This window comes from Lepus europaeus, chromosome 1 (assembly GCF_033115175.1).
Source record: "Lepus europaeus isolate LE1 chromosome 1, mLepTim1.pri, whole genome shotgun sequence".
NCBI classification, from domain to species: Eukaryota; Metazoa; Chordata; class Mammalia; order Lagomorpha; family Leporidae; genus Lepus; species Lepus europaeus.
The window spans coordinates 75,363,201-75,375,323 of NC_084827.1; the positions used below are offsets into that span (position 1 = coordinate 75,363,201).

General features: G+C 43.4%; 1 protein-coding gene across 1 annotated transcript in view; it reads left to right on the forward strand.

The window, feature by feature from the left end:
- RAB3GAP1 (RAB3 GTPase activating protein catalytic subunit 1) overlaps positions 1–12,123 on the forward strand; it is a 115,207-nt gene that overhangs the window by 83,544 nt on the left and 19,540 nt on the right. Inside the window, exon 18 of the mRNA XM_062185999.1 lies at positions 10,081–10,218. Within this exon, the coding sequence (XP_062041983.1) occupies positions 10,081–10,218 (138 nt within the window). The remainder of the gene's footprint in view (positions 1–10,080; positions 10,219–12,123) is intronic.

The following is a 12,123-nucleotide window of genomic DNA, read 5'->3' on the forward strand; positions in this document are numbered from 1 at the left end:
CAGATCAAGACATAAAATTCTCATTATCCTAGAACACTGCTTACTGATTAAAAGAACTTTCTATGAAAATGGAAATGTTTTATATTCTCTGTCTCTGCTACCTGGTACTGTAGCCATTCTCCCCCCATGCCTCTGTTGAGTGCTTGAAATATGATGAATGCAGATAAGGAACTGAAATTTTTATTTATTTAAATAGCCAGATGTATTGGATAGTGCAGCCTAGTACTCTCCTTCAGATAATTTTTTTTCCTAACTTTTATCACCATAGGTTAGTTTTGTCATTTTTGGACTTCATTAAAGGAATCATTTTGTTTACCTAGTATACCATTGAGCTTCTATTTCCTTATCATATGTGAAATTCATTCATGTCCACTGCATGCCTCAGTATTTGTGCATGTATTTTGTGGTTTTCTATTATATGAATATGCCACAATTGTTCACCTTTGATAGACATTTGGGGCATTTTTCATTTGGGCTATTATGAATATGGCTACTATGAGCATCCCAATTAGTATCTTTTTTTTCTCTCAAGATTTATTTTTTTGAAAGACAAAATTATAGAGAAAAAGATCTCCCATCTGCTGTTTCACTCCCTAAGTGGTTACAACAGCCCAACGCAAGAGGCAGGGATTCCCTCCTGGTATACCACATGGGTGGCAGTGGTCAAAGTACTTGAGCCATCTTCTGCTCCTTTCCCAAGCACAGTAGCAGGGAGCTGACTGGAACTGGTACTCATGTGGAATGCCAACATCACAGGCAGCAGCTTAACCTGCTAGACCGCAACGCTGGGCCCCTGTAGTTAGTGTCTTTTGGTGGACCTAGGCACTCACTCTCTTTTGGATTTTTTTTTTTTTAAAGATTTATTTGTTTATTTGAAAGGCAGAGTTAGGCAGGGAGTGGGGGGAGAGAGAGAGAGGTCTTCTGTCTGCTGGTTCATTCACCAGATGGCTGCAGCTGTGGTGACCCAAAGCCAGGAGCTTCTTCCTGGTCTCCCATGCGAGTTCATGGGCCCAAGGACTTGGACCATCTTCTGCTTTCCCAGGCTAACGCAGAGAGCTGAATCAGAAGTGGAGCAGCCAGGACTCGAATCAGTGCCCATATGAGATGCTGGTACTGCAGGCCACGGCTTTACCTGCTATGCTACAGTGCTGGTCCTTGGATATGTTCTTCAGAGTAGAATTGTTTGGGCATATGGTAGAAATATGTTTCAGCTTTAGTAGGTATTTTTAAACAGTCTGCAGAGTGGTTAAAGTAATCTACATTCGTAATCAATAGTGTACAACAGTGTATAATAGTGTAGGTATCTTACATGTTCCCTCCTACTTGATGTGACAGGATTTCCTAAGACCACTCTGAGGTTTGATGGCTTGCTAGGAGGATTCAACATATTAGAGGCTGTGATTTATTACTACAAAAGAATACAAAGCATAATCAGGAAAGTGAAAAGGGGAAAAGAATGGAGTTTGGAGCAACTCAGGCACAAACTTCCCAGAATCTTCTCACACAGCATGTGCTTAATTCCTCCAGCAATGAATTGAGACCCCACACGTGAAATGTTATCTTCTGGAGAAGCTTGCAAAGAGGCACAGTGGTTTTTTGTTGGTTTTTGTTTTATTTGAAAGGCAGAATTATAGAAAGAGAGGGAGAGACAGAAAAAAAGAGAGATCTCCCAAATGGATGCAATGGCATAGGCTGTGCTAGTCCAAAGCCAGGAGTGTGTAGCTTCTTCTAGGTATCACGTGGGTGCAGGGGCCCAAGCACCTGAACCATTCTCCATTGCCTTCCCAGGCATACTAACAGGGAGCTGGATTGGAAGTGGAACAGCCGAGTTCTCAAACCAGCGCCCATATAGGATACCAGCATCGCAGGCAGCAGCTTAACCCACTATGCCACAACACTGGCCCCAAGGCACAGTGGTTTTTATTGGAGGTTGGTCACAAAGGCACCCTTTGCCTAGCATGTGTCATAATTTCTGACTCCTAGAAGGAAAGCAGGTGTTAAGCATAACCTGTATTGTTAGCAGAAAACGTTTAGATACAGTGAGCCATTGATAAGTTCTGGGGATGGTGAGGACCGTCCCAAAATCCACATTCCCAGATGCCAGCCAAGAACCTGCTTTGCAAGTAGGCCTTTTTAAGGATAGCATTCGTGGGCCTGCTATGTTAATAGCTCTTTTATTCACTTTTGATATTTTCTTGAAGTATCTGTTCAAGGCTATTTCTTTAAAAAAAGACAACCTTTTTTTTTTTTAATAATTTCTTCATAGGAATTATCCATAAATTTGGGATATGAGTCCTTAGGTATTTGCAAATATCATTTATAATATTTTTAAAAGTATAAATACTGTGAGACATATCTAATGAAAGACACATAAGCTCGAGCTGGGCACTCAGTTCAGGTCTCCTACATAGGTGTAGGAACCCAACTATTTGACCTGTCACCAACTGCTCCCTTAGGGAGTACATTAGCAGGAAGCTAGAATCAGAAACAAAGTTGGGAACTTGAACCCAGGCACCTAACTTGGGATGCAGGCATCTGAAGCGACAGCTTAACCACTAGACCAAATGCGTGCCCCCATTCACTTATTTTTAGTAGTTTAAAGGTCACTTGGAATTTTCTGTCTACACAGTTTTGTCATCCATTAATAAAGATAGTTTGAATTCTAATTTTCCAGTCTTTACCCTTTTTAATTCCTTGTCTTGTTGCCCTGGCTAAGGTCTCCTGTTTAGTGGTGATTACTGAACATCCTTCTCTTGGGAAGTTCTCTTTTTTCCCTAGTTTGCTGGAAGTTACTATCACAAACAGATAATGCTTTCTATATATTAAGGTAATTGTATTCTCCTTTATTCTATTAAAGTGATAAGTTCCATTATTTTTTGAATATTAAAATATCCTCACATTCGTGGATAAATCTTCCTTTGGCATTCCCCTCTTTTCTATGGCAGCCTTTAAATTTCTTATGTTCTTGTCTGGGAACTGTTTCTTCTTTTTTATTCTATGGACAAGTTTGTATAAGGCAAATTTTATTGCTTTAAATGTTGAAAATAATTCATCAATGAAATCACTCTGACTCTAAAGTTTTGTTTGTAGAAGTATTTTTGGTTATGGCTTAATTTTAAATTGCATGTCTTTTAATAGGTATAGAAGTATTCTTGTTTCGTATTTCTTGTGTCACTTTAAGTAAGTTGTGTTTTTCAGGGAATTTTTCTAAATGTCATGTCTGCTGGAATAAAGCATTACATGGTTATCTTTTATAGTTTTTGAATATCTGTGGAATATATTGAAGTTTTAATTTTAAAAATGATATTTTTGCATCTTTTTTCTTGAACAGTCATAGGATTTTTTTTGGACAGGCAGAGTTAGAGAGAGGCAGAGAGAAAGGTCTTCCTTCTGTTGGTTCACCCCCCAAATGGCTGCTACGGCCAGAGCGCCGTGCCGATCCGAAGCCAGGAGCCAGTGCCTCCTCCTGGTCTCCGATACGGGTGCAGGGGCCCAAGCACTTGGGCCATCCTCCACTGCTTTCCCTGGCCACAGCAGAGAGCTGGACTGGAAGACGCGCAACCAGGACAGAATCCGGTGCCCCAACCGGGACTAGAATCCAGGGTGTTGGTGCCGCAGGTGGAGGATTAGCCTAGTGAGCCACAGCACCGGCCAAGCAGTCATAGGATTTTATTAATTCTCCAAATCTTTCTCCTAAAAACATTTTTTAAGTTTTGATCTTTTTGCATTTTCCACTTTTTTTTGGGGGGGGGGGCAGGCAGAGTTAAACAGTGAAAGAGAGAGAGAGTTATAGACAGAGAGAGAAAGGTCTTCCTTCCATTGGTTCACTCCCCTAATGGCCGTTACAGCCAGCGCTGCGCTGATCCAAAGCCAGGAGCCGGGTACTTCCTCCTGGTCTCCCATGCAGGTGCAGGGACCCCAAGCACTTGGGCCATCCTCCACTGCCCTCCCAGGCCACAGCAGAGAGCTAGACTGGAAGAGGAGCAACCGGGATTGGAACCTGGCACCCATGTGGGATGCTGTGCCACAGGCAGAGGATTAACCAAGTGAGCCACAGGGCCGGCCCCCTATTCTTCATATTCTGAAATGAGTTGATGAATTGGAATATCTATACGATGAGATGTGTGCTTCCAATATATCCCTCAACTTTGATTTTATGTGATATATATATATATGTGTTTTGGGGCCGGCACTGTGGCTTAGCAGTAAAGCTGCTGCCTGCAGTGCCAGTATCCCATATGGGCACCAGGTTGAGTCCTAGCTGCTCCACTTCCAATCCAGCTCCCTGCTAATGTGCCTAGGAAGGCAGCAGAAGATGGTCCAAGTCATTGGGCCCTGCACCCATATGGGAGACCCAGAAGAAGTTCCAGGTTCCTGGCTTCAGATTGGCCCAGCTCTGGCCTTTGTGGCCATTTGGGGAGTGAACCAGCAGATGGAAGATCGATCTCTCTCTCTCTCTCTCTGCAACTCTGCCTTTCAAATAAATAAATAAATCTTTTTAAAAATTATAATGTTTAAGATTTATTTTATTTGAAAGAGTCAAAGAGGTAGAGAGAGAGAAGTCTTCCATCCCTTGGTTCACTCCCCAGATGGCCGCAATGTCCAGAGCTGAGCTGATCTGAAGCCAGCAGCCAGGAGCCTCCTCTGGGTCCCCCACAAGGGCACAGGGGCTAAAGGACTTGGGCCATCCTCCGCTGCTTTCCCAGGCCATAGCAGAGAGCCGGATCGGAAGTGGAGCAGCCAGGACTTAAACCAGTGCCCATATGGGATGCCGGCACTGCAGATGACAGCTTTACCTGCTAGGCCACAGTACTGGCCCCATAATGTATTTTAATAGTCATGAATTTTAATGAATTACCATTTACCATGAGGTAAATGGTAATTTAAACATGGATTCTAACTTTATCATTCATATTTATATTATTTCTTTGCCAGGTGTCATTTACTTGATTGGTTGTTTTTTGACAGCCCTTAAAGTGCCATTTATTTCATTAAATTCCTTTGAAAGTAAGTTTGATTTTAGATATTTGTTGAATTTCTGTATTAGGACAGAATCTTCTAATGCTAAAAAACCAAGTGTATGCTCTTATGTTGTTACAGAATATACAGTTGCTGTAGAGGTCTTGCATACTCTCAGGTTTGGGATCTAGTAAATCTAGTAGGTATATATTGGCACCAATATATAGTAACAGTATTGCTAGTACAAACTATGTTTCCTTTTTTTGTGTGTGTGTGTGTCTTTAAATTTTAAGTAAGTAAATTTTCTTACTTACATATTTATCTATTTGAAAGGCAGAGTGAAAGAGGATTAGCAGCAGAGAGAAAGATCCTTCATCCTCTGATTGACTCCACAAATGGTTACAACAGCCAAATCTGGGCTAGGCTGAAGCCCGGAGTCAGAAACTCCATCCTGGTCTCCCATATTTGTGGCACAGACCCAAGTACTTGGGCCATCATCTACTGCCTTATTGACACATTAGTAGGAAGCTAAGTCAGAAGTGGTCTAGCTGGGACTTGAATGGGCACTCCGATATGGGATGTTGGCATTGCATAATACTAGCCTCCGTGTTTCTTGTCTGAACCTTGTGCTTCTTACCTTAAAAAACAATAGCGGACAAGCATCTAGCACAGAAGTTAACACTTGGAATGCTTGAATCCCATATGCGAGTGCCTGGGTTCAAGTCTTCCACTCTGCTTCTGATCCCAGCTTCCTGCTAATATGCACCATGGGAGGCAGCAGGTGATGTCACAAATAGTTGGGTCCTCACCACCCACATGAGGGACCTGTTAGAGGAAGGATACAAAAAACCTAAGTATAAACAGTGGGCCCTGTTTTTTTGACTAATTTGCATAATTGTTTTTGGTGCTATTGGATTAATAGACTTTGAAAAAGTTCTTCAAGCTCATGCTTTTTCTTGAAATAAAAAATGCTCTTTCATGTAGTGCTTTATTTTTCTTCTTTTTTTTTTTTTTTGACAGGCAGAGTGGATAGTGAGAGAGAGAGAGACAGAGAGAAAGGTCTTCCTTCTGCCGTTGGTTCACCCTCCAATGGCCGCTGCGGCCGGCGCATCTCGCTGATCCGAAGCCAGGAGCCAGAGCTTCTCCTGGTCTCCCATGCGGGTACAGGGCCCAAGGACTTGGGCCATCCTCCACTGCCTTCCCGGGCCATAGCAGAGAGCTGGCCTGGAAGAGGGGCAACCGGGATAGAATCCGGCGCCCTTACTGGGACTAGAACCCGGTGTGCCAGCGTTGCAAGGCAGAGGATTAGCCTGTTAAGCCACGGCACCAGCCTAGTACTTTATTTTTCTTATTAATTTGTATCACGTACTTGAGTTTTCATATTTGAATTTATCTTCTAAATCCAAACTTATTTTTCTTTCAACATATACATATATATATTTGGAGATTAATTTTATTTCTTACCTTTAGGTAGATATGTAGGCACAATTTTAGTCTATTTCACTTTATTTAAGGCTCATTTTATTTGAATTGTAACCATTAAATACTTAAATGGTTAGAATTCAAAATGATCACAGTTGATATCAGTGTAATTTTAAACTTTAGAAGTTAACTTAAAATGTAGGTTTTTTTGTTTTGTTTGACAGGCAGCATTAGAGAGAGAGAGAGGAAGGTCTTCCTTTTCTGTTCACCCCCCAAATGGCTGCTACGGCCAGCGCGCTGCACCAATCTGACGCAAGGAGCCAGGCGCTTCCTCCTGGTCTCCCATGCGGGTGCAGGGCCCAAGCACTTGGGCCATCCTCCACTGCCTTCCCGGGCCACAGCAGAGAGCTGGACTGGAAGAGGAGCAACCGGGACAGAACCGGTGCCCCAACCGAGACTAGAACCCGGGGTGCCGGCACCACAGGCGGAGGATTAGCCTAGTGAGCCACGGCACCGGCCAAATGTGGGTTTTTTGTTTTTTAAATTTATTTGAAGGGCAAAGTTACAGAGAGAGAGAAAGGACAGGCACAGAAAAAGAGAGATCCTCCATCCAGTCAGAGAGAGGATTGCCCACATCCTTGGGTCCCTGCACCCACATAGAAGACCTGGAAGAAGCTCCTGGCTACTGACATTGGCCTGGCCCAGCCCCAGCAGTTGCAGCCATTTGGGAAGTGAACCAGTAGATAGAAGACCTCTCTCTAACTGCACATTTCAAATAAATAAAATAAATCTTTAAAAAAGATTATATAGGTCCTTGCTTCATAGGAATTCAAATTCAATAATGTGTTCCATTTAGATATTCATAGGTCCAACTTATGACTAGAAAAAGCTTAAAGACTTTATCTAATATTCTAGAGCTAGGGTCAGAAATATTTAAGTTGTTTTTGACAGGCAGAGTGACAGAGATAGAGATAGAGAGAGAGAGATATCTCCCATCCACTGATTCACTCCCCAAATGCTGCAACAGCTGAGACTGGGTCAGATTGCCGGGTTGCCAGGAGCCAGAAACTCCATCTGGGTCTCTCACATGGGTGGCAAGAATCCAAATACTCGGGACATTATCTGCTGCCTCCTAGGTACATTGCTAAGTAGCTGGATCAAAAAGAGAGGTAGAGGGGCTGGCACTATGGCACAGTGGGTTAAAGCCCTAGTCTGCAGCACCAGCATCCTATATAGGCGCCCATTCAAGTCCCAGCTGCCCCTCTTTCAATTCAGCTCTCTGCTATTGCCTGGGAAAGCAGTAGAAGATGGCCCAAGTCTTTGGGCCCCTGTACCTGCGTGGGAGACTCAGAAGAAGCTCCTGGCTCTAGCTCAGCTCAGCTCAGGCCGTTACGGTCATTTGGGGAGTGAACCAGCAGAATGGAAGATCCCCCATCTCCCCCGGCTCTACCTGTCTCTGTAACTCTTTCAAATAAATAATTCAAAAAAAAAAAAAAGAAAGAAAAAAGAAGAGGAAGGAAGAGAGGTAGAACTTGATCCCAGCCACTCTTTTCCTTTTTTTTTTTTTTCTTTTTTTAAGATTTATTTATTTGAAAGTCAAAGTTACAGAAGCAGAGAGAGAGAGATCTTCCATCTGTTGGTTCACTCCCCAAATGGCTGCAATGGTCAGAGCTGGGCATATCCAAAGCCAGGAGCCAGGAGCTTCTTCCAGGGCTCCCACGTGGGTGTAAGGATCCAAAGACTTGGACCATCTTCTACTCTGCTATCCCAGGGCACAGCAGAGAACTGGATTGGAAGTGCAGCCGCTGGGACTTGAACTGACATCCATATGGGATGCCAGCACTGCAGGCAGCAGCTTTACCCTCTAAGCCACAGCACCGGTCCCCTAGGCACTCTGATAGAGGATGTCAGCATTCCAAGCAGTGAGTTAACCTGCTGTGCCTCGATGCCTGCTTGTAATAGAGAAATCTGTTACAATGAGAGTCCTTAGCCAGTACACTGCAACCATGCTAGTAGTTGTTAAAGTCAGTATCAGACAGATGTTCTTGAGGCTCTTTTCAGTTTACTTTCTGATAGTTTTGCCACCAGAAGTTTGGTGATGTTAGGTAAGACCCTTTGTGCTTCAGATCCATCACATGTACAGTGCTCTGACTCCCTCTCAGAGATCATATAAGTGAGAAAATTTGGGGCATATTCAGCAGTAGTACATATGAAAATGTACGGTCCCCAGGCTCCTTATTCTTTTTAACCTATTCTCTGCTGATAGAGAGTTGAGGTTTCCAAGTTGATGTGTAGTCAGTATCCTTTCAAGATCCTCCTCCTTCTCCCACAGATTATGATTTCAGGACTAGGAATAATAAAAGACCACTTCTTTGTGTGTTTTTTTAAGATTTATTTATTTACTTCAAAGGCGGAGTTACAGAGAGATACCTTCATCTCCTGATTCACTCCCCAGATGATCACAATAGCCAAGGCTGGGCCAAGCCAAAGACAAGAGCCCAAAGACTTGGACCATCCTCTCTTGCCTTCTCAGGTGCACCAGCAGGGACCTGAATTGAAAGTGGAGCAGCCAGGACTTGATCTGGCACTCATATGAGATGCTGTCATCGCAGGTGACAGCTTAATCCATTGTGCCACAAGGCCAGTCCCCAAAAGTCCACTTTCTTAATAGAAGGAATGAAGGCCTCTGCTGTTGCAAATACTGCTTCACCAGAAATTCTTAGAATTTGTGAATTTGAGGTATTTTGATATATGTACTTTATCAGAGTCATAAAGTAGAGAATGAAGCTCATAATCATAAGTATTTGTCTTCTATTACAAGTATTTATTGAGCATGTTCCAGGATTCATTCTTAACAACAGTACATTAACCAAAGTTTGGGTGATGGCCTAAAGTCACAGAACTGGATGAAAACAGAAGCATATTGTCTTGGAACCGCTCTGCCATACTGCCTTACTGAGTATTATTCACTTGGAGTATCACTGTGAGACTCTCACTTCATACTTGTTAAGTGATTTAAAGTGATTGTAGAGAAAACAGAAACCATAACCAGAGATGGTCACAGAGCAGTTCCTTCCCATTTTTTCCCCAAATTGAACCATATCCATTGTTTACAATAAAAACCTTATTGGAACTAGTGATGACACATATTAGGACTTATTTATCACTGTTAATCTTATGAAGAAGATGAAGCAATAAAATCATATTTATTCCTCTCAATTTGTTAGGTTTTAAATGTAGAGTCTAGAGGCCTGTGCTGGGGGCATAGTGGTAAAGCTACCACCTACACTGCTGGCATCCATTAAGACCCAGCTACTCCGCTTCCTATCCAGCTCTCTGCTGTGGCCTGGGAAAGTAGTGGAAACGGCCCAAGTCCTGGGGCCCCTGCACCTGCACAGGAGACCCAGGATAAGGTCCATGGCTCCTGGTTTCAGATTGGCCCAGCTCCGACCATTGCAGCCATTTGGGGAGTAAACCAGTGGATGGAAGACACCTCTCTGCCTCTAACTCTGCCTTTCAAATAAATAAATTAATCTAAAAAAAATGTAGAGTCTAGAAAACATGAATTTCTCTGAATTCTTCCAAGTACCTATCTTGTGACTGCTACAGTGGAAATAACTATTGCCTATATTCTATTTTTATAATTCTGTTTCATCTAAAAAAGGTTGTTCATGAGCCTTGTTCTTTTGTGCTTCATAGGAACCAGCACCTATGACAGAAGATCTGCTGGAAGAGCAGTCTGAGGTCTTAGCTAAATTAGGTACATCTGCAGAAGGGGCTCACCTCCGAGCACGCATGCAGAGTGCCTGTCTGCTCTCAGATATGGAGTCTTTTAAGGTGAGTCACACTTTCAGAGCTCTAGGGTGTGTTTTGAGCTATTCTGGAATGGAACTGTGAAAGTCACTCTGTAAAGTGGTATGAAAGCCTGAATATCTTTTCTTGTTAAGTGTTTGGATTTCATTAATAGTTATAACATCTTACCTCCATCCCCCAGAGGACAAAGTCAAACTTGTTTCTTAAGTATAAAAAAAAGGGCCAATCTGTTACTAATAGTTGAAAGTTGAGAACTGAATCATTTCTATCTGTGTATTAGGATGCTTTCTTCTAACTTTGTGTGTGGTTCAGCCAATTTAATGCAGGACTTTATAGGGGACCCTTAGAATTTAATGTCAGTTATTTCACGTGATCAACAAGCCTTTGATTACCTACTGTGTGACTCATGCTGTCATCAAAAGAGTAAGAAATACAGTGTTTATCCTGTGCCATAGTCTATTGGAGTTGTGGGCAGAGAGGTGTAAATAATTATGTGATGAGTTTTGTTATAAAGTTAAAACAGTAGGCCGGCGCTATGGCTCACTTGGCTAATCCTCCGCCTGCAGCGCCGGCACCCTTGGTTCTAGTCCTGGTTGGGGCACCGGATTCTGTCCCTGTCGCTCCTCTTCCAGGCCAGCTTTCTGCTGTGGCCCGGGAGTGCAGTGGAGGATGGCCCAAGTGCTTGGGCCCTGCACCCACATGGGAGACCAGGAGGAAGCGCCTGGCTCCTGGCTTCAGATCAGCGCAGTGCACTGGCCGCAGCGCACCAGCTGTGGCGGCCATTTGGGGGGTGAACCAACAGAAAACAGGAAGACCTTTGTCTCTCTGTCTCTCACTGTCTAACTCTGCCTGTCCAAAAAAAAACAAAAACAAAAAACAAAACAGTGATTATGCTGAATCAGTCACTCAAGGTTTCATCATCTAGGATGATTAGGCATTGCTACCTGGAAAAGAATATTTCAGGGATAGATATAGGCCTGTGTCTAGAACGTACAGGATTTAGGGAAAGATGACATTTGGCTTATTAGTTTAAAAACCCAAAGATAAAGAAAGGTTGATTCTTTTATTTTTGAAAGCAAAGACAAGTCCATGAACATTTTTAAAAATACCAAGTAGTAGACAAGGCATTTGACTTAGTGTTATGGTGCCAGTTAGAATGCCTCTGTTCTGCATTAGAATACCTGAGTATTTTTGGTTTTTTGTTTTTCTGTTTAAAGATTTCTTTCTTTAATTGAAAGTCAGAGTTACAGAGAGAGGAAGAGACAGAGAAAGAGGTCTTCCATCCACTGGTTCATTCCCCAAATGACCACAAAGGCTGGGGGTAAACCAGGTCAAAAACAGGAGCCTGGAACTCCATCCAGATCTTCCACGTGGTGGCAGGAGCCCAAAGTACTTGGTCCATCTTACAGTGCTTTCCCAGGCACATTAGCAAGGGAGCTGGATCAGAAGAGGAGCAGTCAGAACTCGAACTGGCAGTCACATGGGATGTGTGCATTGCATGCAGTCCCAGAATACCTGGGTTTGATCCCCAGCTCTGTCTCCTGCTTCCAGCTTTCTGCCCGTGCAGGCCCTGGGAGGCAGCAGTAATGGACCCAGAGGTTGGGTTCCTGCCACTCATGTGGGAAACCTGGATTGAGTTCCCAGCTCCCAGCTTTGGCCCTGGCCTTTGTGGGCACTTGACGGGGAGAATGGGGCAGAACCACCATGGGAGTTCTGTTTCTGTCCTTTTGCCTCTCCCAAAATGAGTAGCATAGGGCCAAAGGCTTCCTTTCATTACTGCTGATCCTGAGCTGTCTCCAGGGCCCAGACTTAACATGATGTCTTATGTGTCTTCCATCTCCCCAATGTTTAGCCCCCTTTAGTCCTGTTTCTGTGGTATGTATGCCAGTCTGAGTTTTTCCTGAACACCTAAGCCACTCTCATTCTTCT